Below are 26,615 nucleotides of genomic sequence, written 5' to 3'. Positions count from 1 at the left end.
ATGCGTGTCGTTTTAAGCCAAGTTTGTGGTAATTTGTTATGTTAGAAATAGGAAATAGAAATAGGAAACTATTTTGCGGGAAAGGCAAAGCAGGGTTTTGTAACTCGAGTAGGGCAGAGTTCAGACATAAGTAGTTGTATTCCAGAGCCTGCTTTCTCAACCACTGCCCTGTGCCACCTTCTCAAAGGCAAGGCTAAGTCTTTGCTACCTTTGCTAAATTTTTGCAGGAAGAGAAACTTACCTGGCTCTGCTAATTATGAGGGGAATACTTTTTTTTAAATAGGTTTATTTATCTACCTTTGAGAGAGAGAGAGTGTGTGTATACAAGTGGGGGAGAAGCAGAGAGAGGAGAGAGAGAGAATCCCAAGCAGGATCCACGCTATCGGCACCATCGGCGCCAAGCCCATCACAGGGCTCGATCCCGTGAACCGTGAGATCACGACCTGAGCAGAAATCAAGATGTGGATGCTAACTGAGTGAGCCACCCAGGTGCCCCTGAGGAGGACACTTCTTAAGATGGCTGCCTGGGGAACATAGTGCCATCTGCGGCCATTAGAATGTCTCAGAGCCAGCCATGCATCCTGGGCATGGAGCAAAATACCCCAACCTCCTTATAGCCTCCACTCAAGCAGCTGAGTTTATGGGCCACAGGGGCGCACATCACCAAGGAGGAGAAATTATGGGTTTTCACAACTTTCCCCATACCTCTATCCAACCCATATGAGCTACTGCATCTTCACAGCAAATTTAAGAAAGTCTAGAGCATGACTCTTCCAAAGGATCAATGGATAGAAATATGTAGTAATATATAATGCCTGCCATTTGCATAATAAGACTTAACAAGCTTCATTCTTAAGTTTCATTTCCTTGTCTTACTGGGAGTAGTTACATCAAATATTACCATTACACTTATTTTTCTAGTAAAAAACTCACACAGATTGCTTAGGTGGACACCTTGGGTGTACACAGGTAAAGAGGTCCAAACCCACTTTTTCCTTCTCAAGATCAGATATATCTTAGAAACTCCACCCTACACATCTATATATACATAATATACAATTCACTAGAGGAAGCATTTGGTATAAAGGAGGGAATACTGACCTTGAATCAGGTGACCCAAGTTCAAGTCAGCACTTAACCAATTCCTGTCTATGTTACCAAATAGAAGGTAGTTCTCTCTGTGAGACTCAATTTTTTCTGTACAATGGGGATACTACCTTACATACTTCATGAGTTGGTATAAGAATAAAATAAGATCTTTTGAGATATTTTCAGATCTGTGATGTGCTGGGCTCACGCAAGTTTTATTATTAGTCTCATCCTCAACTTAAAATTGGAATACTATACCTGATAACTATAAAATATTGTGTATGTGGCTTTCATTGTTATTCATGAAAGACAGCAAAGATATTCATGCCCAAATAATAATCTAAAAATTACATTGATTTGATTCAGAGACTCATGATATGTGCTTTTGTGATTTTAATATGCTTTTCTTATTCAAGTCCTACTTTGATTTATAAACATATGAAAATCAGCTTGTATTCGTATGCTCCACAGCCAAACCTGAGATTAAAAATCTCTTTCAGATAATCTCCAAAATCCTTAGGCCCCACAAAGGCAGTTAATTGAGTTAATTAGCCACAAAGGCTTTCTGCCAAAGAGAGTGTATTCACTGGGGCTAAGAGGTCTGGGACCTGCATTCTTCAGGTTAACCTTGCCCTTCACAGCCTTGAGGAGTCCATTCTTCTTTTGTCTTTAAGCCATGTGCTGGAAATTCCTCACTGGCCTTCTTCTTCAAAAAGCAGACTTTATCTTTAAGATTTAGACTGTGTCTTCTCCTTTCCTTCCACCTTTGCACCTGCTTAAAGGCAGGTGAGGGTAAGAACAAATCACGTTTTTTTTTTCTCTTAAAATTTTTCGAGAGAGAAGGTGACAGAATGCAAGGTGGGGAGGGGCAGAGAGAGAGGGAGACACAGAATCTGAAGCAGGCTCCAGACTCTGAGCTGTCAGCACAAAGCCCAACACAGGGTTCGAACCTACGAACCACGAGATCATGACCTGAGCTGAAGTCGTACACTTAACCGACTGAGCCACTCAGGTGTTCCAGAAGAAATCACTTTTGCTAAAGCTGTTCCATGATTCCCTAGTTCAAGGAACTCCCAAGGATCACTTCCTTTGTCAGGAGTTTTTATCTTCCTCAGCACCTTCTCCCTCTTAGCAGGTGAAAAAGAAAGTAACCCCAAACTTCCTTCTGTAGTTAGGTTAGGAAAATGCTGGAACTAATACAATTATATAGAGATAAAATATAGCAGCAAACCAACTCTGAGGTAGGATTTCCTATTAAAAAAACAATAATAATGGTAAAACTTCATTGTTTGTAATAGATCCATGCCTAACAATTTGTGAGTGAATCAATTTTTGAAAATGGATTCCAGTTTTAAAGGCAGCAGGGAACTTTCTGCTTAGAATAATGTTCCTGAAATGACAGCGGTCACGTCTGTTGTCTATTGTGTCAGTTAGGATTTCGGTATAACAAGGTACGTGCTATGTACACACGCATTTGTTCACGTATGTTAGGTGCATTTATAATTAATGTGTATATAATTTCAGTGCACATGGAGATGGCATAATGGAATGAATGAATGTAGAACTTGGCTCCATATGACCTAGTTTGAGTTTGGCCTTGCCATTGTCACTTTGGGCACACCCCTTAACTTCTCTGATTCACATTTTTCCCATCGATAAGCTAGAGACGATAAAGGTTAAGAAACAAATATGATACAGGTTTAACATAAACTGACATGATTTTTTTTTTTACTTACACATCCAAAAATAAAACGTGTAAGCTTGGGGAGAATCCAAGGAGCACCTTGAAATCACAACCATAGAATATTTTAAATATGGTTTCAAAATGCCAACAGAGGCGGAACAGAGTGTCAGTACTTTGGGACTTAATTGATTCTAATGAAAGACCGAGGCCTTCCCCTGTAACTCACCCCAAGGACACTTCATGCCATGAGCCTTTGTAAAGCCAGGCTTGGCACGTACCCAGACTTAGCTTAGATGAGCTTGCAAAACCCGAAGTGTTTGTGGTAGGCACCATTGGATCCAGCGCTGAAGAGACTTCCTACATTCAGGTTTCCTCCTGCTTTGATTCCATTATACTTCTTTAGGCCTTTCAATTACCATTTTGAGCACAACATCTTTGAGAGTTACTTTGCTTTGTTTGTTAGTTCAGGAGCTCACAAATGGCCCCAACTGTGGGAAATAAAAAGCAAACGAGGAGAAGGAAGTCTTTTACAGAGAAACACTTGTTCTGACTGTAGATTAGGCACAAGACAAAGCAAGCAGAAAGAGGCAAGCTTTTCAGGAGCACATCAACTTTGAAACTTCATGAAGGTCAGGGCAGCCTTGCTGGCTGGAAAGGCTTTTTTATCCCGTTAATATAACTGCTTCTGTGCACACAAATATTTTAGCATCTTGACTAAGTTAACTTGAACTTTTTAAAGGAAAGAATTGGCATTCAAAGAATCTAGTATGACCTTCCAAATACAGTGGAGATAATACCTAAAACTCACAGGCACACTTCTTAGCCCTTTTTTTTAACCATAAACTGCAAGCAAATCTTGTTCCCATGTCAGGCTCACTCACTGGGCAAGTCTTCTGGGCACAGAGGCCGTAGCACTGCCCTTTTCTCTTCCTCAGAAAAGAAAAAGCACATGTGCGTCAACGTGAGTGACAATGCAGCTGCTTATAAGAATAGCCGTGGTCTGACCACATTTTTAAAAGTAAATAATTTTCTAGAATGCAGCCAAATGCCTGCATATGTAAAAGCTTTCCCATTAGTCAGGAATAAGACGGGAATGTCACCGGCTCCAATAGTATTTAACTTGTGCTGAAAGTATTAACCAACGCAAATAGGTAAGATAAAGCAAGTTGTGTTATAAAAAGGAAACGGTAGAACAAATGTAATGCTTCAACATGGACTCCTTGGCATTTGCATATTTTGGATATATGCGTTCGGGTGCTTTTGATAATTAAGACGGTCCGCAAATTCAAGAAAACCCAACAAAGATAAAGAAGCTTTTTTAAAGTACTAGAAAAATATAAGGAAATATATGGTCATTGATCTAGTTATTGCTACTATTAACATTACTGCTATGTCCAGTGGTTTTACTGTTGTCGTTGTTATTGTTAAATTATGCTCTTAACATTATGATCATCATCTTTATAATCATCGTTTTACCTGGATCATGGCCGAAGAGACTAAAATCTGTGGTATCACATATGTCTAAACTCTGTGTACGAAGATACTAAATATTTAACTATGACATTTATTGAGTACCTGCAATTCATTGTGTCCAGCCCTGAGCTAAATGCTGGGTATACCCTGATGATCTCTGATATTTATCTATAATCCCCAAGTCAATATTCTCAGCACCTTTGTGGTTGTTCCTGGACATGCACAGAGCAGCAAAATATTTTCCCTGCTATGGTTGAACAGAGTGATGCTCTGCCTTCCTGTTTTAGCTCTTGTATTCTATACAAGTGTCCTTTTTGCAATCTATTTAGTGCCACATTTTTTGCATTCTTGTGTTCTTTGTCAGCAATCTCACTGTTTAAAAGATCCCTAAGTGTAGGACTGAAATGCAATTCAGTGTTCCCAAGTGCAAGAAGGACATGCTGATGTGCCTTATAGACAAAATATGTGTGTTCCATGAGATTCATTCAGGCCTGAGTTATAGTGCTGTTGGCTATGAGTTAATGTTAATGAATCAACAGTATATATGAAAGTGTATTTAAACAGAAAAAGAAAAAAGTAAAACTATCTCTCCATTTGCATGTAGTATAATTATGCATCTGTAAAGTTCAAAGGAGTACTTAGAAAACCTGCAAATGATAGGAAACTTTAGTAAAATAACAGATTATAAATTCAGCATACAAGTCAATAGCGTAAATAGCAAAAAAAATAAAAGGGAAAAGATAAGATGGAAACGAAGACCCCACTTAGGATATAGCACATGCATAAACTTTAAAAAGTGTGTTTTGTTTAATGTTTTATTCATTTTTGCCAGAGAGAGAGAGACAGAGTGTGAGTGGGGGAGGGGCAGAGAGAGAGGAAGACACCGAATCTGAAGCAGGTTCCGGGCTCTATGTTGTCAGCACAGAGCCCAACGCAGAGCTCACACTCACAGACTGTGAGATCATGACCTGAGTCCAAGTCAGATGCTTAACCCACTGAGCCACCCAGGCGCCCCAAAAAGTGTTTAAAATCTATTTGAGGAAAGCTAAAACTCCCTGAAAAATAAAATGGTAGGTCTGAACAAATGGAAAAAGAAACTATGTCCTTGGATAGGACGACTCCATCAGAAAGGAATTAGTTCTCATGTAGTTAAACTATACTCTCACCGTAATCCAATCTAAAAGGCTATCAATTTTTTGTCAGTTGTTATACAAGCTGATTATAAAGTTCATTTTGAAGAACAACAAACAAGCCTGGCCTGGAAACTCCTTGAAAAGAACAAAGGGGCTAATTTTTGCAATTAAAACACACTATAAAGCCTTTTTAATTAAAACATTTTTATATTGACATATGAAAAGACAAAGAAACCAATTGAACAAAATAGAAAATTCAGAAATATATCATGTGCGTGTGTAAACTTAGCATACAATAAAGGTGGCTTCTCAAATCAGTGGAATTTTAGTCTTGTAAAAAGCATTGAAGTAAATGGAGAGCCCTGTAGAAAAAAATGAAATTCAATCCATTTCTCACATAATATAGGAAAAATTCCAAATGGAGTAGAGATGTAAATGTAAGAAAAGGGTACTTGTAAATGCTATTTTTAAAAAATGAGTGTATTCACCTATAACCTGAAAAATATAAGTATTCTAAACTATGACTTAGCATCCGGTAACAATAAGGGAAAAGACTGATGTTTTCAATTTCATAAAAATAAAAATAAATGCTTTTGCATGGAAAAAATCACCATAGCAAAATAAAGTTAAATAACAAAATTGAAATCATATTTGCAATTTATATCACCATGCTACCAAAAATAAAGAAGGAAAAGGCCATCTAACTCATAAGGAATGAGCTGATATAAATAATTTTCACATTAAAAGAAACGCAAATGACTCTTAAGCATATGAAAAGATGCCCATCCTCGCTCATAATAAGTGAAAGGCAAATTAAAAGTACACTGAAATGCTATTTCTTATCTATCAGATTGGCAAAAGATTCAAAAGTTAGAGTACATACTTTGTTGGCAAAGCTGTGGAAGACATTCATTCGTATATATTGCTATGGGAATGCAAATTAATAAAACTTTTGGGAAGAGGAATAAGGAAATAACGAACAAAACTATATAAGCACTTACCTTTGATCCAGCACTCAGAATTCTAGGGACTCAAATATATATGGTAGCAAAAAAATAAAAAGACCTGGACACAAGGCTCTTTTTTCTAAGGGTGAAAATTGGAAACACCTGACATGAACATCGATAGAGGAATGGTTGAATTAACTGTGATCCATCTACCCATTGGAAGAGTATCTCTATATTGCTGTGGATTGTCTTTGGAATGTGATGATTCAGAGTTTCTCAACAGCAACACTGTTGACATTTTGGTTCAGATAGTTCTTTGTTGCAGGGGACAGTCCTGTGCATTGTAGGGTGTTTAGCATCATCCCTGCCCCCCTACCCACTAGATTCCAGGAACACCCCAACACCCAGTTGTAACAATGAAAAATACCTCCAGATATTGCCAAATATCCCCTTAGGGGACAAAGTTATCCCCAGTTGAGAATCATTGATATGATGTTAAGTTAAAGAGCATGAGGTGGGGGAGGGGGGGCTGTATACAATAATGTTTATGTAACAAAAGAGATGGATAAAATGTAACATTAATCTTTAAAAAGCATTACCTGTAGGAGAAGAAGGGAATAGGGTGAAGGGGAAAGAGAAGCTAAACTACTTTGACTATACCTTTTTTGTAAATTTGACAGTGGTACTTTTACATGTAATATAAAAACAAAATTAAATGTTAAGACAAGTTTAAAATTTTAAAGTAAATGAAAGCCAGTAAACTTAAATGTGTTGCTGGCATATCTACACAGAGAAGAGCTCTTCTGTGCTTTGAACATACTAATTTGACTGTATATCCTAATTTATCCTAGTGGGATAAATCTCAAAATCAAAGGAACTAAAAATAATATTAAGTTGTTTTTGAATGATCATAGTTGTAATAGAATTACAGCACCAAAGTTGTTATTGTTATTCTGAGACTTGTGTGCATGTATTTCATATAAAACTGAGTAATTGTGATGATGTCTTTGAGCATGAGAAATTTCAACATAGGGTCTTAGCCTGGGATACAGATATAAAAAGAATGAGATTAAGTAAAAAACCTTGATGCCCTAATTTTGAATTGGATGTGTCAGTATGAACTCATGAAATAATTATCAACAGCAAAAAACTCTCGGTGACTCTGTCCATTGAAGCAAACTAAACACAATAGTAAATCCAACAGCAATGATCATTCCTAGCACCACTTCTAACTAAAAAGATATCATTGTTTTTTGGAGAAATAGATATTACAAGACTGGGTCAGAAAATGTACAAGGTGACCCTGGAAAAAAATCACCAGTAGCAATTATTAGAAAGCAAAGAAGCTATCAAAGACTACTAGGATTGTGTCAAAAGGTCTCATGAGCCACCTTGAAGAGGCTCCCATTGGCCAAGGAAGGGCCATTTGTGCATCAATAAGTATAATAACTGCAATGGACAGAAACATCAGCTGTGATTAAATTCATGAGCTCGTACTGACACTTGAGAAAAAATGCTTCGTTGGTCACTTTGGGAAGAGCTGAAGAACAAACTATCATTTTGAGATGATAAATAAAGGGAAAGAATTAAGTATTCATTATGACTTCACTATCTGAATTGTCCTTCAGAGTAACGAAGTATTCAGAGAGAAGTTTCTTTTTAGAACTATTCTAGCTAATAAATGAGGATTAAACCATAGAATTAAAACCTTACCATTTTGTATTTTTAATGAATAAATGTCATCTATGTAATGATCATCAGGGGTTGCCAATACCACTTAACAAGAGTGAGAACTAGGTGGGGCGCCTGGGTGGCGCAGTCGGTTAAGCGTCCGACTTCAGCCAGGTCACGATCTCGCGGTCCGTGAGTTCGAGCCCCGCGTCGGGCTCTGGGCTGATGGTTCAGAGCCTGGAGCCTGTTTCCGATTCTGTGTTTCCCTCTCTCTCTGCCCCTCCCCTGTTCATGCTCTGTCTCTCTCTGTCCCAAAAATAAATAAATGTTGAAAAAAAAAATTAAAAAAAAAAAAAAGAGTGAGAACTAGGTATTGCAGACAGAACTACAATTATATCCAGATGTAAAAAAAAAAAAAAAGAAGGAAAAGGAAATTGAGCATGAATCTTACCAAATCTCCTAGATCAAACTATCAGTTTATAAGAAATACAGGGAACAGAGGCACATGGAGAACAAAACCAAGGGGAAGCAATGAGCAAAATTCAACCTGTGGGAATTAAAGAGAAAATGGTGGAGTTTATTTACCACCACGAGCAATGACATAATATAAAACAATATAATATAAAAATTGCAAGGAAATAAAAGGAGACAGAAGGAGAATCTTTACATTAAAAGATAATTAAGGGCACCTGCAGTTAAGTGGATCAATTCTTGATCTCAGCTCAGGTCATGATCTCATGGTTCGTGGGATCAAGCCCCGCATAGGGCTCTACGCTGACAGTGCGCAGCCTACTTGGGATTCTCTGTCTCCCTCTCTCTGCCCCTCCCCCCGTGTATGCGCTCTCTCTAAATAAATAAATAAATAAACTTAAAGAAAAAAGATAATTAAAGGGCATACCAACCAACGGCACTGTTTGGACCATATTTGAATAGTCTGATGTTTTAAAATACATTTGTAAACATACATGACACAGTAAAAAATTATAGAAGCATAAACACCCTGAATATTTAATATTAAGGAATCCTTGTTTTCTCTGTTTAAGGGCAGTGATGGTAGTGTGTGTGTTTATTTTAAGGATCCCTGTCTTTTGGAGTTACATCCTGAAATTATGGGATTTGCTTCCCACTGATATGGGGAGCAGATGGAGGTGAACCACTATATATAGGAAACAAGATGAGCCATAAATTGATCACGGTCAAAGCCAAGCTATAAATATGTGAAGGTTCATTAATCTATGACCTAGCTCTTTTATTGCTGTTTCTTACTTATGTCTGCCTGAAATGTTTTATAATGAAATGCCTGACAAAAGAAAACAACCCGGGGACTTCCTGTTTCAGCTGCCATCCGTGCCGTGTTCTTCGCGAGACCCCTCCCATCTGAAGGAGAGCCACTGTGTGGGGCCCCTGCAGCTGAGGAGTTCTGACTGCTCTGAGGATGCCGCATCTGTGTCCATACCTCCCCTTCTTCTGCCTCTTTGTTACTCTTCCCATCCTGTCACTGCTTCCACTGCACCTCCACCCGGAGGAGCTCATAACAGAACTTAAGACAACAGGAACTTAACAAACTAAGGTCACCTTGTGATCTCTTACATTGTGCCTCAAATAGGCCTGTGGAATTATCACCCCCAGGGGGCTGTCTCAGCTGTTCAATTAATAGTGAGAATATTGATTAGCTCATAGTTTATGTTCCTGCTAATGTGAACCACTGGTTTATTGTCAACCTCTAATTACAGAGTGTTTTCATATGAGATCTTCCTACATATTGAGAGAGCTGCTAGAAGCTGGGCTCCAAGGACACGGAGGGAGGGGGGTGGGAGGGGGCCTCTTTATTAGCAATGAGTGAATTGGCATTAGTCATCACTCCTGTCTTCTTTTAACTATAGGTATTTATCAAAGTGCTGGATAATAATGATAATGGCCCAGAATTCTCTCAGCCGAATTACGATGTGACAATTTCCGAGGACGTGCTTCCAGATACAGAGATACTGCAGATTGAAGCCACCGATAGAGACGAGAAACACAAGCTGAGCTACACTGTCCACAGCAGCATCGACTCTGTCAGTATGAGAAAATTCCGGATTGACCCCAGCACCGGTGTGCTCTACACGGCCGAGAGGCTGGACCATGAGGCCCAGGACAAGCACATCCTCAACATAATGGTAGGACCAAACTGCTGATTTGCTCTCCTAACAGAGTCGTTGACCATTCAAGACACATTCCTTGGTCTTCAGGAGTACAGGGCCCTTACGTTTTGTAAGTAGTAGTACATTTGGTCTTTTCACAGCAGGGCTGTGTTCCTTTTTTGCTTTTTTTTTTTTTTTTCAGTGAGGAATTGGCTATTGTTACAGAGTGACTCGATACTTTTGCCAAACTGAAATATTAGATGAGTTCTTCAGACAGTGGCTTCCCAGGAAATGCTGCTGACAGGCTGACTTGGGAAGGAAGGAACAGGCCGTGTTTCTGTAAATCTCCCAGGCTATGATGTTGGTTCGCATCCAGAAGATTTTTGTGGAAAAGTTTAACAGAAGTTCCTTGAGAAGTTAATCACAAGAGTGATCATTTACTCACCCTATGCAGTGCTCAGTCCTGGGAGGCATGTAGGGAACTGAGTCATTACCTACTGCACAGGCATTGGACCAGTGAATACTGGCACCCAAGAGAGATCTCAAAACACTCTGAAGCCTGCAGAGAGTGTTAGTTAGGTCTGAGGTGGGGTTCATGGGGCCTCCGAATTATGTGGATGGAAGTTGCTTTAATTTTAAAGTGGAGTTGCTCCAGTTCACGTAAGTGGGAAGTAGAGATGAAGAGAAACGTCCTTGATTAGCTTATGGCCTAAAATCTGTCCCTCTGACCACCCAAGTGCCCTGTGGGCCATTGCATTGCACAGCTACTGCCTAACAGACCCCCTGAGTTCCTTAAGACCAGTAGGAAGACACAGACTAAATTTTGTGTACTGACTGGCTTTCAAACACCCTAAGACGCTACCAGTGTCCTAGCAGCTGAAGGTGATGTTCCACTGAGTGCTACTCTTCCTTCCCAAGTCTGGAAACCCTCTTGGGCAAGAGGAAGCTGGAATGCCATGCCCTTGGCTGTGGTTTCCAGCTGTGACACCAGGGGCAGAAGAAGAGGGACTCATAGAGACCATCAGATCCACCCTCATTCATTCAACAGATATTTCTCCAGCACCTACTGTGTACCAAGCCCTGCTCTAGGCACTGAGGATACAAGAGAGACATTCCACTGGATGTTCCACTGGAACAGACCTAGATTCCAATAATCTTCATATACAGAGCTCAGCTCTGTCCTTGGGTGTAGGGGGCCGGTCTACAGGCAGGAAAATTGAGCACATTCACTGGGGTGCTTCTGCATGTGTTTTACTCAGGGGCAGAAACCTCACGCCAACGACTAACTCCATTCTCACTAGTCAAGTCATTTCTGTTCATTCTTTCCTTAACAAACTCAAAATTCAGTTTGGTCACCCTGTATCATTTATCATTTCTGTAATTGATTATTTAGAGCAAACATGTCCTTTGTGCTGCCTTTCTCCCAGCAAAGCCATTTTAAGTCATTTTGCTCGTTCCTTCTAGGTACTATTTCTGAAAAGCCCTTTCCCTTTGATGGCTCTCCTCGGTCTATTTTCTAATTTCTTCACATCCCTCTGAAGTTATGGAGTCTATAATTGAACAAATGGAAGGCACACATTTGATTAGTGCTACAGCAAATTATAGCAAAATCATGTGGTTAGGGCTAAAGAATTGATTATTTGCAAGCTCCTGGCATATGCAAAGCAGGGGAAACTTTCAAGCGGTCAGGCAAGTTTCCTTGGTGAAGTCACAAGGGGGGGGGTCTCACATTTTAGGAAGATTTGGTTCATCTTCCTGGGAATCAGGGCTCCCCCTCGGTCTTGGGCCTTGGCATTGGTTGGCTCTTGCCTGAAATATGTGGTGGCCCACGCCCCCCTTTTACCACTTGTACTTGCTTTTGTTAACCTCTTCCAAGAAGCTGAATGCCACCTTAACTTCTTCTTACTCCTCACTCCCATTCTGGCACTTACCACCAGGCCTTACACCTGCTTACTGATTTCTATGATCCTGTTAGCTTCTTGAGGGCAAGGACCAAATCTGAATCGCTGCTGAAGTCAGGAGAGAGTGAAGCCAGGACTTGACAGATAATAGGTGACAATAAATGTTTGTTGAATGAATGAATAAATGCCAGTGCCTGCTTTGCATTTGTTAATTCTTTCATTAAACTTTTTTGTTTCCCTCTCAGAAGAGCCCCCGTCTGCCATTCCATTAGCAGCTATATATACACAAATAAGGGGGTAGTGGCGGTGGGAGGTGGTGCAGAGAAAAGTGCTGTGTCGGTGATGCCCAGGCATCAGCTCCACACACACACAGACTGAGGATGGACCGTAGGTCAGTCAGAATGCTGAGCGATAAAATGGATGGGGCCCTTACTCTCAATTTGTTCACGGTTAGTGTCCTCACTTGATATACCGTCATTTACTGAGCACCTACTGTGTGCCCGGGATTGCATCAAGCACTTGGTGTGAGTTACCTCCTTTGGTATTTACCACAGATGTAGCCATGTGACTTCCTTGCAATTTAAGATTTTAGTCCTGCTGCTTCTTGTATTTTGCCTGAAGGTCAGAGATCAGGAGTTTCCTTATCGAAGAAACTTGGCCCGAGTCATTGTGAATGTGGAAGATGCTAATGATCACAGTCCTTATTTTACCAACCCACTGTATGAAGCATCTGTGTTTGAATCGGCTGCTCTGGGATCAGCTGTTCTGCAGGTGACGGCTCTGGACAAAGACAAAGGGGAAAATGCAGAACTCATATATACCATAGAAGCAGGTGAGAGCTGTTGCACAGATTGTAACATAATGCATGGCCTTTGCCCCTCCGTAGTGTTGATCACCATGTGAAATTCACATCGTTTCCACTGGAATGTCTCCCAAAGAATTTCTTGGCCAAGCAACTGCCTGATTTGCGTGATGATGCTGTATAGAGTTCTTGGCGTTCCTGTAATATGTTTTCCATCACTGACAGTGAGGAGAGAGTTCCCTCTTATTGTGTTATTCTCGGATTTTTCTGGAATGAAAGGGAGAGAAGAAATGGGTGGTGAACTCAGTGACTTTCACTGATGGGTCGACAAGCCATGGCCTTGGACTAAAATAACCAAAGCCTTCCACCTTTTGAGGGCTGCCAGGCTGTCCTATGAATTGGATCCCACAAGTCTTTGTTTACTTGTCATTGGGCAAGCGGTGGGCTTCCAAAATACCTACACCCCCACTGTTTGCAAAAATTAACTTCACCCGAGGGGAATCAGAGTAGCGCAGTAGGTCGTAGACATTGAAATGTCTACTTAACTGGACAGATAAATAAATACAGGCTCAAATTTTGTGAAATTGGAGATTTTTAACGTTTTTTAAAGTTTATTTATTTATTTATTTTGAGAGAGAGAGAGAGAGAGAGAGAGCGCATGCGGGGGAGCAGGGGTGCAGAGAGAGTGAGAATCCCAAGCAGGCTTCGCTCTGTCAATGCAGAGCCCAACACGGGGCTTGATCTCACGAACTGTGAAATCATGACCTGAGCCGATATCAAGAGTTGGATGCTTAACCGGCTCAGCTACCTAGGTGCCCCTTAAATTTGAGATTTTTAAAATCAATCTGACCATCTATAAGGCAAGACCATAGTTCACTGATGGTTTGAAGATAGAGAAAGGAAGAAAACACTTCTGACAGAGGAGAGGAGAATCCAAGCAAGGGATAGGACTATGAGCCTAAAAATTACAAATATCTCTTACCTGTTCTATTTTCCTTTCCCCTCTTCTGTCGTTCTTTGAATATTCAAGCCACATATTTCCAAAATGTTCTACAACATTATGTCTGTCGTGCATAAAAGCCAAATGCTGTCTCTTTTTATGCCAGCGCTGGAAAAGCTTCTTTCCCGTGATTTAAATGTGGAGCATTTTTGTGAGTGGTTGAATTAAAATATGAATGCTAGGACGACAGTTTGGGGCTAAAAAAATATTAGAAAAAGAAAAGCCAACAGTCTTCTTTTTTTAAAAAAGCCACTGCATCCAATGCTAATCTAAAACGGTTTCCTGTATCAGGCACCCACATTTTATAGGAGTCTAAGCTAAGCTCTATACAAAAAAAATAATAAAATGAAGAAATAAAATACACAGGTTCACAACTCCAGGTGCCCCAAGCAACTTCACCAATAGTTTTTCTAGATTTTTATGGAATTTCCTGCTAACGTAAAGCCTGACCAGCACTTTTCTTTTAGATGCTATGGTGCATCTGTTGTTTACCCCAAGAACGTTTAATTATTTGATTATATAATCTTCGTTCTTCTAGTTCCACAAATAATATAGGGCAACTTCTTTTTAAAGACACAAATATTTAAATAACGTCACAGAAAGTGTCGCCTGATCCAACAACTCTTTAGAGTCTTTCTACGTTTTTTTTTTTCCTAATCTGATATATAGCTTCCTTTCCCCGGTATTCATCCATGCATATGCATCGTTTCATATCATTGTGATCATTGAGGTATGGAGTCCTACTTCTGTTTTTTTTTACTTAACATTTTCTAAGTGTCGTCTATGGCGTCTACTTGCTTTTTGTATTTGTCATTAAGGCTACTACTTATACTGTCTCAGAGAGGGAGATAATTTCTAAACCAAGAGTCATTTCCCATCCGGCTGACAAGACTGCTTTCCTTATCTTTCAGCAGCCACACGCTGCAGCCTGGTGCTGTGCATAGACAAGGGATTCCATCATTCCTATAACAGTAGGTTAAAAATAGAGAAGTTATTTCCTTAAAACATCTTTTATAGAGAAAACTTGAATTTTCCAAAAACCCATAGGAATGATTGGTATCTCAAAAAATGGAATCTCAAACAATGACCCCCGATTGTATGTGTAAGAAGCTGATGAGGATTTCAGTGTGTGCGCAGTTAAGTCACAAGTGGTGATGGGGCTCCTTCATGGACAGACAGACCTCACTAGCCCCTGACTGCTCCCGACCAAGCCAGTCCCTTCCCAGATCATGCTAGGAAAGAGGGAAAACCCAGATGCTTCCAACATTTTGAAGCAAACGACAAAGTGGTTATGGGAAGAGGATATTTTCCTTAAGTTCTCTTACAGACCTCAGATAAGCAAGATTTTACTCTGATTACTGGTGGGCCATAAACTTCCTATCCCCTGTCTGGCTTCTAAAACAACTACTGAAGCTTTTATTTTGACCCAAAGGACTGAGGTGGACTTTGAGTGCAGAACTTCTAATTTAGCTCACGTTTCTATTTGGTGCAACAGTGGCTCATGGGTGGGCTTCGAAACAGGAGAGACAAAGACTAAGAATTGAGTTGTGATGGGGGCATATTGGATCCCAAGATGCATACAGATAGAGAATTAAAAATCTTTTGTAGCTCTACCTGTCCATCCAATCATTTAATACATATTTATTGAACACCTTCTTTGTGCCATGACTGTGCTATATGCCAGATAAATAATGTAAGTAAGATAAGTTCAGCTTTTGCTCACTTGCCAGAAGTCTACAAGAAACTAACTATAGATTCCAAGAAAACAAGCAGAGGTTAGTTTCCAAGGATTCGAGGATACCAGGAGAGAATAAGCAGGAAGTGGATTCTAAGAAAATGGGCAGGCAGTATGTTAAAGAGGGTAAGAGACCGAGAGCCCACTTTGGACATGATCAATGAGCACAGCATCCAGGCAGGTGTGACAGGCAGGTCAGTAGCCCTGGGACAGCAGGGCTGTGAAGTTCTACTCGAGACCAGAAGCTAGCTCCCCATCATCCCTGCCATATATCTTTCTGGGCATGAAGGAATGTGCTGGGCCTACAGCGAGGGAGGACTTAGCTGGAGACTCCACAGAGGGAGTCCACAATCAAGGAGCACAGAGACATTTGGTTCTGTTGCATTCGTCATTTGGGGCTGAGTGTTGGTGACCATTATCTCTACAACCTCTACATCTTCCTCCTCTGAGATGCTGAAGCAAAATGATTCCCGCCTCCCTGCGAGGGTCTATGAATCAAGTGTTGGACTCACGCTCAATGCCACTATTTACTGAACGTTTGCAAGCCTGCTCATGAGATCCTTGAACTTCATGCCGTCCTCACAAAGTGCTCATGTAGAGGTGACAAGGAAAAAAATCATGCTGGCACCAAAGATGACATTGTTCAATACTCACATTTGGGGGGCTGGCATCAAATCCTTTACCTCTTTATTAAATTTCTTCTTTAAAAATAAGCAGATTTTTTATGAACATTACTGTTTTATTCTCAGACACAGAGAAGTTGATTGAATAAGTATGTAGTAAGAAGTATGTATACCACTGTATTTGCTGCATATTTCAGGAGACACATGTAAGTGCCTCCCAATGCAGGAGTCTGTCTTAATAATAATGACATTGAAGCTGTCTCTATGCCTGCCATCCTTCAGTACTTCAAACAGAAAGAAAAATCCAGGTATAACTGAATAACCACGATTTTTAACTTTGTTTTTAAAGAATCTAGACACGCAGGACTATGCATTTTTGAGAAGTATCAGAAAGCCTCATGAGAGAAACAAAAAGCAACTTGGTGAAGGATTCTTTTTTTGTTATTTTTTTTTTAATGTTTATTTATTTTTAAGAGAGAGAGCACACGCGGGTGAGGGGCAGAGAGAGAGGGAGACAGGATCCAAAGCGTGCTCTGCACCGACAACAGAGAACCCAACACAGGGCTCAGGCTCACGAACCGTGAGATCATGACCTGAGCCAAAGCCGGACATTCAACCGACTGAACCACCCAGGCGCCCCTGAAGGATTCTGCTTCACACTGTCCACTGCTTTTCAGCCAGCTTCTTGACATCCTTCAGTCTTGCGTTCCCCATTCTTTACTCCTCTCTTATCCTCATCCTCGGCAACCTCAGATTTCACACCACTCAATATTTCAGAGGCAGGGCTCTCAACTTCTGGAGTGTCGAGGGTCGCAGCCTTCCCACTCCAGACACATCAAAGTGGGGTGCCAGTTTCTCAGTTTCAGATGGGTGATGCCTCAGGTTTTCAGTTTTAATGCTGGTGCAGGTGATCAGCAGTTTGCTACTCCTCTGGAAGCCTCTCCAGCACTTAGGATGGTTACAGATTGGAGGGACTGCCTTAAAATTTATGTCTAGTTTTAAGTCTGTGTGTGCATGTGTGTCTTTTGGGGTGTGTGGGAGTGAACGACAGAAGGGTAGTCAGAAAAAAGTCCTCCCAACTTACAAAGCAAACAGGGACTTAGGAGGAATTCTTCAGGCCTGAACAAAAGACCCCCACCCCTCACCAAAGCAGTGTTTGTGGAGTGAAGTCAGTTTTGATGGGGTGGAACAATGCCAGCTCCACGTAGCAAAGCCTATCTTTGGGATAATCTGCAATCAAATGCCTGTGCTTTACTGTTCTGAAACAACTCTCACAACTATCTTTCTCATTACATAGTACACAGAATATGGCACTGGTTTAGGTAAAAATGCCTTTCTCACAGTGGCATTGTACACAGTATTGTGTTGTTGTTGTTAACCTGGATTAAGAAGATACCAACCCGAAATTTACAATTTTACTGAAAAACTTATTTCAGTCGCTTTTGAATTCCCCTAAAAGCAAAGTCTTTCATTCTATCTCAGAATGAGATGGAATGGATAGAAATAATTGCTTTCCCCTTGCCATGTTGCAGTAAAGTAGACTTTAGATGAAGAACTAATCTTCAAAACATGACGTGTAACCCATTTCCCCATTGATTTCTATATTGCAGGGAACACCGGGAACACATTTAAGATTGAACCAGTCCTGGGCATCATCACCGTTTCCAAAGAACCAGACATGACAACAACGGGTCAGTTTGTACTGTCGGTCAAAGTCACGGATCAGGGTTCCCCACCAATGTCTGCCACTGCAATTGTGCGCATTTCCGTTACCATGTCTGATAATTCTCACCCCAAGTTCACTCACAAAGACTACCAAGCAGAAGTAAATGAAAATGTTGATATTGGAACGTCAGTCATTTTAATCTCTGCCATCAGTCAGTCTACCCTCATTTATGAGGTCAAAGATGGAAACATCGATGGGATCTTTACCATAAATCCGTATTCTGGAGTCATCACCACCCGGAAGGCACTGGATTACGAGCGTACTTCCTCTTATCAGCTCATCATTCAGGCCACTAACATGGCAGGAATGGCTTCCAATGCCACAGTCAATATTCAGATTGTTGATGAAAATGATAATGCCCCAGTGTTTCTCTTTTCTCAATATTCAGGCAGCCTAAGTGAGGCTGCCCCAGTCAATAGCATCGTCAGGAGCTTGGATAACAGCCCACTGGTGATTCGAGCCACCGATGCTGACAGCAACCGGAATGCTCTGCTGGTATATCAAATTGTGGAGTCCACGGCCAAGAAGTTCTTCACAGTGGATTCCAGTACAGGTGCAATCAGAACAATTGCCAACCTGGACCATGAAACTATTGCCCATTTCCATTTTCATGTGCATGTGAGAGACAGTGGCAGCCCCCAGCTGACTGCAGAGAGTCCTGTTGAAGTCAACATAGAGGTGACAGATGTGAACGATAACCCGCCTGTTTTTACTCAGGCTGTGTTTGAGACCATCTTACTTCTGCCCACCTATGTTGGAGTAGAGGTTCTGAAAGTTAGTGCCACAGATCCTGACTCCGAGGTGCCCCCTGAACTGACATATAGCCTGATGGAAGGCAGCTTGGATCATTTTCTAATTGACTCCAACAGTGGAGTACTCACCATAAAAAACAACAACCTCTCCAAAGATCACTACATGTTGATAGTTAAAGTATCTGATGGAAAGTTCTACAGTACGGCCGTGGTCACCATCTTGGTTAAAGAAGCCATGGATAGTGGCCTCCACTTTACACAAAGCTTTTACTCGACCTCGATCTCAGAGAACAACACTAACATAACCAAAGTTGCTATTGTCAATGCCATTGGAAATCGCCTTAATGAGCCCTTAAAATATAGCATCCTAAACCCAGGAAATAAGTTCAAGATAAAATCTACCTCAGGGGTCATTCAGACCACCGGAGTCCCCTTTGACCGTGAAGAACAAGAGTTATATGAGCTGGTGGTGGAAGCCAGCCGCGAGCTAGACCATCTGCGTGTGGCTAGAGTGGTGGTGAGGGTTAACATTGAAGACATAAATGATAATTCCCCAGTCTTTGTGGGCCTCCCTTACTATGCTGCTGTGCAAGTTGATGCTGAGCCTGGGACTCTGATTTACCAGGTGACAGCCATTGACAAAGATAAAGGTGCAAATGGAGAAGTGACCTATGTCCTACAGGATGACTATGGCCACTTTGAGATCAACCCTAATTCAGGGAATGTTATTTTAAAAGAAGCATTCAACTCTGACTTGTCTAACATTGAGTATGGAGTCACCATCCTCGCCAAAGATGGTGGAAAACCCTCTTTATCCACATCTGTGGAACTTCCCATCACAATCGTCAACAAAGCAATGCCTGTGTTTGATAAGCCCTTTTATACAGCATCGATCAACGAAGACATCAGAATGGATACCCCCATTCTAAGCATCAATGCCACCAGTCCAGAAGGCCAAGGCATCATATATATCATTATTGATGGGGATCTTTACAAACAGTTTAACATTGACTTTGACACCGGGGTCCTGAAAGTTGTTAGTCCTTTGGATTATGAAATTACATCTGTTTACAGGTTGACGGTAAGAGCCAGTGATGCCCTTACTGGTGCCAGGGCTGAAGTCACCGTTGACTTGCTGGTTAATGATGTAAATGACAACCCCCCTATTTTTGATCAACCCACATATAACACAACATTATCAGAAGCATCTCTCATTGGAACACCTGTTTTGCAAGTTGTCTCTACTGATGCAGACTCGGAAAATAATAAATTGGTACATTATCAGATTGTCCAGGACACTTACAACAGCACAGATTATTTTCACATAGACAGCGCAAGTGGCTTAATCCTGACAGCACGGATGCTGGACCACGAGTTAGTGCAACACTGCACTTTGAAAGTCAGAGCAACAGATAATGGCTTCCCATCACTGAGCAGTGAGGTCCTGGTTCATATCTATATCTCAGACATAAATGACAACCCTCCCGTTTTTAATCAGCTCATTTATGAATCGTATGTGAGTGAATTAGCCCCCCGGGGCCATTTTGTAACCTGTGTTCAAGCCTCTGATGCAGACAGCTCTGATTTTGACCGCTTGGAGTATAGCATTTTATCTGGGAATGACCGGACGAGCTTTCTGATGGATGGCAAGAGTGGCGTCATCACACTGTCCAACCACCGGAAACAGAGAATGGAGCCTCTGTACAGTCTCAACGTGTCAGTGTCTGATGGGTTGTTCACTAGCACTGCACAGGTGCATATCAGGGTACTTGGGGCTAACCTGTACAGCCCTGCCTTTTCCCAAAGCACCTACGTAGCTGAAGTGAGAGAGAACGCAGCCGCTGGGACAAAGGTAATTCATGTTCGAGCTACAGACGGGGATCCAGGGACATATGGACAGATCACTTATGCCATCATCAATGACTTTGCTAAGGATCGATTCCTCATAGACAGCAATGGACAAGTCATCACAACAGAAAGGCTTGACCGGGAGAACCCTCTGGAAGGAGACATTAGTATTTTTTTGAGGGCCCTTGATGGTGGAGGGAGAACGACTTTTTGCACTGTGAGAGTGATTGTTGTGGATGAAAATGACAATGCTCCCCAGTTCATGACAGTGGAGTACAGAGCCAGCGTCAGGGCAGACGTTGGAAGGGGCCATTTGGTCACTCAGGTTCAAGCCATGGATCCAGATGATGGCGCTAATTCACGGATTACCTATTCTCTATATAGTGAGGCCTCAGTGTCGGTGGCTGACCTCCTAGAAATCGATCCTGACAATGGCTGGATGGTCACTAAGGGCAATTTTAACCAGCTGAAAAACACAGTGCTGTCATTCTTTGTCAAAGCAGTAGATGGGGGCATTCCAGTAAAGCACTCCCTCATTCCTGTCTATATCCACGTCCTGCCCCCTGAAACATTCTTGCCTTCATTCACCCAGTCTCAATATTCTTTTACTGTTTCAGAAGATACAGCCATTGGGAGCACGGTGGACACACTGCGAATTTTGCCCAGTCACAGTGTCAGATTCAGCACAGTTAATGGGGAACGGCCAGAAAATAACAAAGGGGGTGTCTTTGTCATAGAGCAGGAAACAGGCACAATCAAGCTTGACAAACGCCTTGATCATGAAGTCAGCCCAGCGTTCCACTTTAAGGTAGCAGCCACCATACCCCTGGACAAGGTAGACATTGTGTTTACTGTAGATGTAGATATCAAGGTACTGGATTTGAATGACAACAAACCAGTCTTTGAAACTTCCAGCTACGAGACGATCATAATGGAAGGGATGCCTGTCGGCACCAAACTCACACATGTGAGAGCCATCGACATGGATTGGGGAGCCAATGGGCAGGTCACTTACTCCCTGCACTCGGATTCCCAGCCTGAAAAGGTAATGGAAGCCTTCAATATTGACAGCAACACAGGCTGGATCAGTACCTTGAAGGACCTGGATCACGAGACAGATCCCGCCTTCACCTTCTCTGTGGTGGCCTCCGACCTGGGAGAGGCCTTCTCTCTTTCATCCACGGCTTTGGTCTCTGTCAGGGTGACGGATATAAATGACAACGCACCAGTCTTTGCCCACGAGGTGTACCGAGGGAATGTGAAGGAGAGCGACCCTCCTGGAGAGGTGGTAGCCGTGCTCAGCACATGGGACAGAGACACTTCCGACATTAATCGCCAAGTGAGCTACCATATTACAGGTAAGTCAGCCACCTTGGCTTTCACTGGGTGCTCTGCTTTCTAAAGAAAGGTAGGAAGAGGCAGAGGATAAGAGTAGGAGAGAAGAAGGAAGATAACAAGGGGGTTGAGAGTAATAAGACCTTTCTGGGGCTGAGTGAAAGATCTCCAAGTAGACTGTTTTTCAGTTTTTGGTTGTTGCTGACTCAGCCCTAGCTTGGAGTTCATTGGTTGGCCTATGACGGATTACCCAGATTGGTATCCAGTCTTTGCATCCCCTTTTATCATTTAAAAAGGAGTCCAGCCAACTATCTCAGTTAAAAAATGAAAATTAACAGCTTTTTTGGGGAGACGGGAAATGTATTTTAACTAAATTCCTACTTTTTGTATTGGTAAGGAAAATAAATCCCAGTAAGCTTCATTTATTTATTTTTTTTTAATATGAGATTTATTGTCAAATTGGTCCAGTAAGCTTCATTTACAAGTTCCTCCTGGTAGTGAAAACTCCTACGCACGTACACGTACCCACCTATACAAATTAAAGGGCACGGTTTGACCTTTTGCTAAAAATCTTAAGTCGTGATTCCGTAAATCAAAGAGTGTTTCTCCAGAGAAGTCCATTTTCTCAGATCTCTGTTTTGTCTTTCCAAATAGTAAGTAGCAGGTCGGTGGAAACGCCAAGGTAGACAAATGAGGTCACCCAGAGTGGACAAAAAATGTCACCATTGCTCTGAGGGGCAGAGGATTTCATGTCGGTGTTACTGATCAGGGGTAGCTTTATGGGGAGGTGACTGGCTTTAGACTGAAAATGGGAAGGTTGGTGGTATAAGAACAGTCTTCCTAAAAACTATTTAAGGGTTTTAAAGCTAATATTTTGATGTTGTGACATCCAAAGGCAGAACATAAGCAAAGTGCCAAAAGATTGTAAAGAATCCATCAATACTTGCAGTCAGGTGGCTTCCCTTTAGAAAAACGACATTATTCAAAGTGAAAAATGAATTAATTAGAATGCCCTCAGGACACAGAATCTGCTTAAGTACGTTACTGGGAAAGTTAATTAATCACTGCAGAATAAGATCCACAGGAGAGCATATGTGTCAATGCCTGGGATTGCCACTCTTCTCCATCACTCCTCTCCTTTTTCTTTATAGAACTGTTTTCTTGATGGTGCTTTCTGTTTAAACTATTTATGCATTCGTGCTTTATCTGATACCTTCCTTTTTTTTTCATTAAAATGTACATTTCTGCTGAAAAGACATGAGCGATAGTGGTAAGGAAAGAAAAGTTGAGTAAAGCATCACTTAGGTTTATTTGCATTCAGTTGCAGACAAAAAGCTTCTTAGGCATTCTGAGGGCTACTTTTCTATTGGGAAGAATTGCTCAATTTTCAGCTTTAATTATTTATACTTTGTCTCTGGATTGTCAGTGGATGATTTAAAGGGACCATCCCATCAACTTTACCGAAGTAATGAGAACAGAGTAGCTTAAAGCTACTGTTACGATTAGCAGTGCCAACCACCAACTGATTTTAATTAGGTTTAACTTTTGCTCTTGATGTAACACAACTTGGCTGCGCTGCCGCAGATTAACAAAGGACCATTAATCATTTTATTTAACAAAAGATGTGGGCCCGCACTGAAAGCATTTAATGGAGAGGTGAAATTTGTGCATGCTAAAATAATATTCAACGGAAGCATAATTGAATCGTAGCCAGTGGCAGAGGAAAGTGATATCCCAGGGAGGACCCTGAGCCTCAGCAGAAACAGGTTTCTCCACCTCAACGAGACTGACATTTGGGGCTGGAGAAGTCTCGTCTTGGCTGTAGGTGGCCGTGCTGTGCATTGTAGGATGACAGGCAGCATCTCTGGCCTGCACCCAGGAGATTGCAGCAGCACCACCACCACCCTCAACGTGACATTCAAAAATATCTCTCGACACTGACAAATGTCCTGGTGTGGGCGTGGTACACAGCCACTCCCAGCAGAAAACCACTGTCCTTGGGGAATGTGTGACCCTCACAATTTCTGTGCTTTCTGTTCCCAATATGGTCCTTTTATCCCAGGCTGAGGCCCCCGGACTGACCCCTCCCCATAACTTGAAAGTGCGTGTCTGGCACTAACATTCCCCTACTTCCCCCTCAGTCCCTCTGGCAGGACCACAGTCTTTGCCCTCCACTCTTTTAAAGATTCACTTTTTCAACAGACCAGCAGCCAGTACGCAGTATGCTCTCCTTAAATAAGGAGATGGGTGTACTGTCGGTCTTCCCCACTGGGACCTGAGCTCCCCTGTGGGGGCAGGGGTTTCTGCCAGTTTTGTCTGCGGCTGTGGCCCCACTGCCCAGAACAGTGCCTGGCCCAGAGCGAGCAACAGATACTTATAGAATGCCCGAACCAACAAAACGGTGATGATCTAACCGGATTCTGGGCTTCTTGCCAGTTGTCTGGTCCAGTCTTCCTCCATGTTTGAAAGTGACAGTGTTTCCCTCTTCAGGACTAGAAGGTCAAGGCAGTTTTCTTCTCTCCTCCTCTTCCTGTCTCCTCCAAGATGCTTTTGTCTCTGTGTAATTTAATGATGTGGGAAAGCAATATTGCCGGGCCACTGTCGGTGCTTCGGCCTCATAAAAACTGTTCCCCCTCATCTCTTCTCCTTTCCTTCCGCTATCCCCAGCTTCACTCTGATAAATTCGACCTAATTGCAGTGCTTATCTTTGAACTGCTCCTGAAATGACCCCTCTTAGGGCTACTTAATACTAATGGGTCTTCCTCTGTCACGCCAACTTTTCTTCCCCAAACTCCGGTCCTTGTAAGATGAGCGCAGCTGTATGATGAAGCCTTCATTAAAAGATTCCTTAATAGAACTGACTGCCTCTCCTTGATTGCATAATCAACAGCTAATGAAATTGTCTTGGTAACAAGAGCTATAGTGTACTACATCCTCTCTCGAGACCAAACGGGAAGACAATTGTATCATCCTGAGAAGAGGATTCATTGTTCACAGTTTGAATTTGATTATCCTTCGGGGGGACTAAACAAGAGATCATCCCCAGTTTCTCTAAGTGTATTTTATTCTCTTGGAAAGTTACTGTTTTACATTCCCCACAAGCCAAGCATATAAATATCTGCTTTTGTTGCAGGAGCATCAAAAGGAAGTAACTGTCAATTTTTTTCCAGTTTTGTAAACGATACAGTTGGAGGGGCAGCTGGATGACCCCACACGGGCCTCTCACTGGAGGTGTAGATCAAAGCTCTTCATGGCACATCTTCAAAAAACACTTTTTTCTCTACAGGAGGGAACCCCCGAGGAAGGTTTGCTCTGGGCCTGGTGCAGAGTGAGTGGAAGGTCTATGTGAAAAGACCTTTAGATAGAGAAGAACAAGACATTTACTTCCTCAATATCACTGCTACCGACGGGCTTTTTGTCACACAGGCCATGGTAGAAGTGACTGTCAGTGATGTGAATGACAATAGCCCAGTGTGTGATCAGGTAAGATCTGTGGGTATATCAGATATATTGCTGCTTTTTACTCTGTTTCTCAAAAATTAAATCAAAGCCCATTTCATTATTCTCCTGAAGGCCAGGCTACTTTCTGCTCTTGTCTCCTTAATTAGTGAGCTCCGATTGGATGCAAGAGGGTAGATGGTAGAGTTTAGGATGAAACATTATAAACAAAAAAAGGCATAGGTAGCAACTTCAGGTACCTAATTTTGCCCAACCCAAAAAAAACACAAAAAGAAAATCATGAGGTTTTTGTTTTGTTTTGTTTTGTTTTGTTTTAAGAGAGAGAGAGCTGCGGAGGGGCAAAAGGAGAAGGAGAGAGAGAATCTTAAGCAGGCTCCATGCCCAGCACAGACCCTGACATGGGTCAGTGGGTTCAGTCTCACCACTGTTAGATCATGACCTGAACTAAAATCAAGTGTCAGATGCTTAACTGACTGAGCCAGTCAGGGGCCCCAAATTGTATTAATGCATTTTTTAAGTTTTTTTAAATGTTTATTTATTTTTGAGAGAGAGACAGAGTGTGAACAGGGGAGGAGCAGAGAGAGAGGGAGACACAGAATCCAAAGCAGGCTCCAGGCTCTGAGCTGTCAGCACAGAGCCCGATGCAGGACTTGAACTCACAAACTGCGAGATCATGACCTGAACCGAAGTCAGATGCTTAACCGACTGAGCCACCCAGGCGCCCCAGTATTAATGCATTTTTAAAGAAATAGTTTGTAATGCAAAATGTGGCAATTGCCTCACAAATACCAATGATTCAATTACCTTTCTTTACCTTTGCCAGGTTGCATACACAGCATTATTTCCTGAAGATATTCCATCAAATAAAATCATCCTGAAAGTCCGTGCCAAGGATGCCGATATTGGATCCAATGGAGATATACGATACTCACTCTACGGATCTGGAAACAATGAATTTTTTCTAGATCCAGAAAGTGGTAAGGTTAAATTTATTTTTTTGGGTAAATGCCATTGTTAATCCATGAGAGAAGTTAAACTCTCATATGGCCTCGTCACTTGTGGGTACTTAGCGTACAAGATCATCGATATGATGCCCTGCTATCTAGGACTCTAAAAAATACTAGCTGCACATGGTATCTGATGATGGATGCCCTGGAGCGCACAAACTTTCTTTGGCCTACAAGATGTGCCCTGACTTTACCTACATTCGTTAGCATCAAGTAATCAGATGTGTCTATTTGGTTCTTCTGTTTTTCATATCTGTGAGTTAAGGCACCTACCCTATAAAGAATATAGAGTTACATCACAAATGCA

At 41.8% G+C, this 26,615-nt stretch overlaps 1 protein-coding gene across 3 annotated transcripts in view; it reads left to right on the top strand.

Moving 5' to 3' along the window:
* FAT3 (FAT atypical cadherin 3) overlaps positions 1-26,615 on the top strand; it is a 669,639-nt gene that overhangs the window by 554,547 nt on the left and 88,477 nt on the right. For all 3 annotated transcript variants that reach the window (XM_043579958.1, XM_043579957.1, XM_043579960.1), the window contains 5 exons: positions 9,881-10,156; positions 12,643-12,853; positions 17,792-21,865; positions 25,129-25,325; positions 26,125-26,278. In XM_043579958.1, the coding sequence (XP_043435893.1) occupies positions 9,881-10,156; positions 12,643-12,853; positions 17,792-21,865; positions 25,129-25,325; positions 26,125-26,278 (4,912 nt within the window). The remainder of the gene's footprint in view (positions 1-9,880; positions 10,157-12,642; positions 12,854-17,791; positions 21,866-25,128; positions 25,326-26,124; positions 26,279-26,615) is intronic.

Source organism: Prionailurus bengalensis, chromosome D1, assembly GCF_016509475.1.
Source record: "Prionailurus bengalensis isolate Pbe53 chromosome D1, Fcat_Pben_1.1_paternal_pri, whole genome shotgun sequence".
NCBI lineage: Eukaryota > Metazoa > Chordata > Mammalia > Carnivora > Felidae > Prionailurus > Prionailurus bengalensis.
This window is presented reverse-complemented; position numbering and strand designations above follow the sequence as displayed.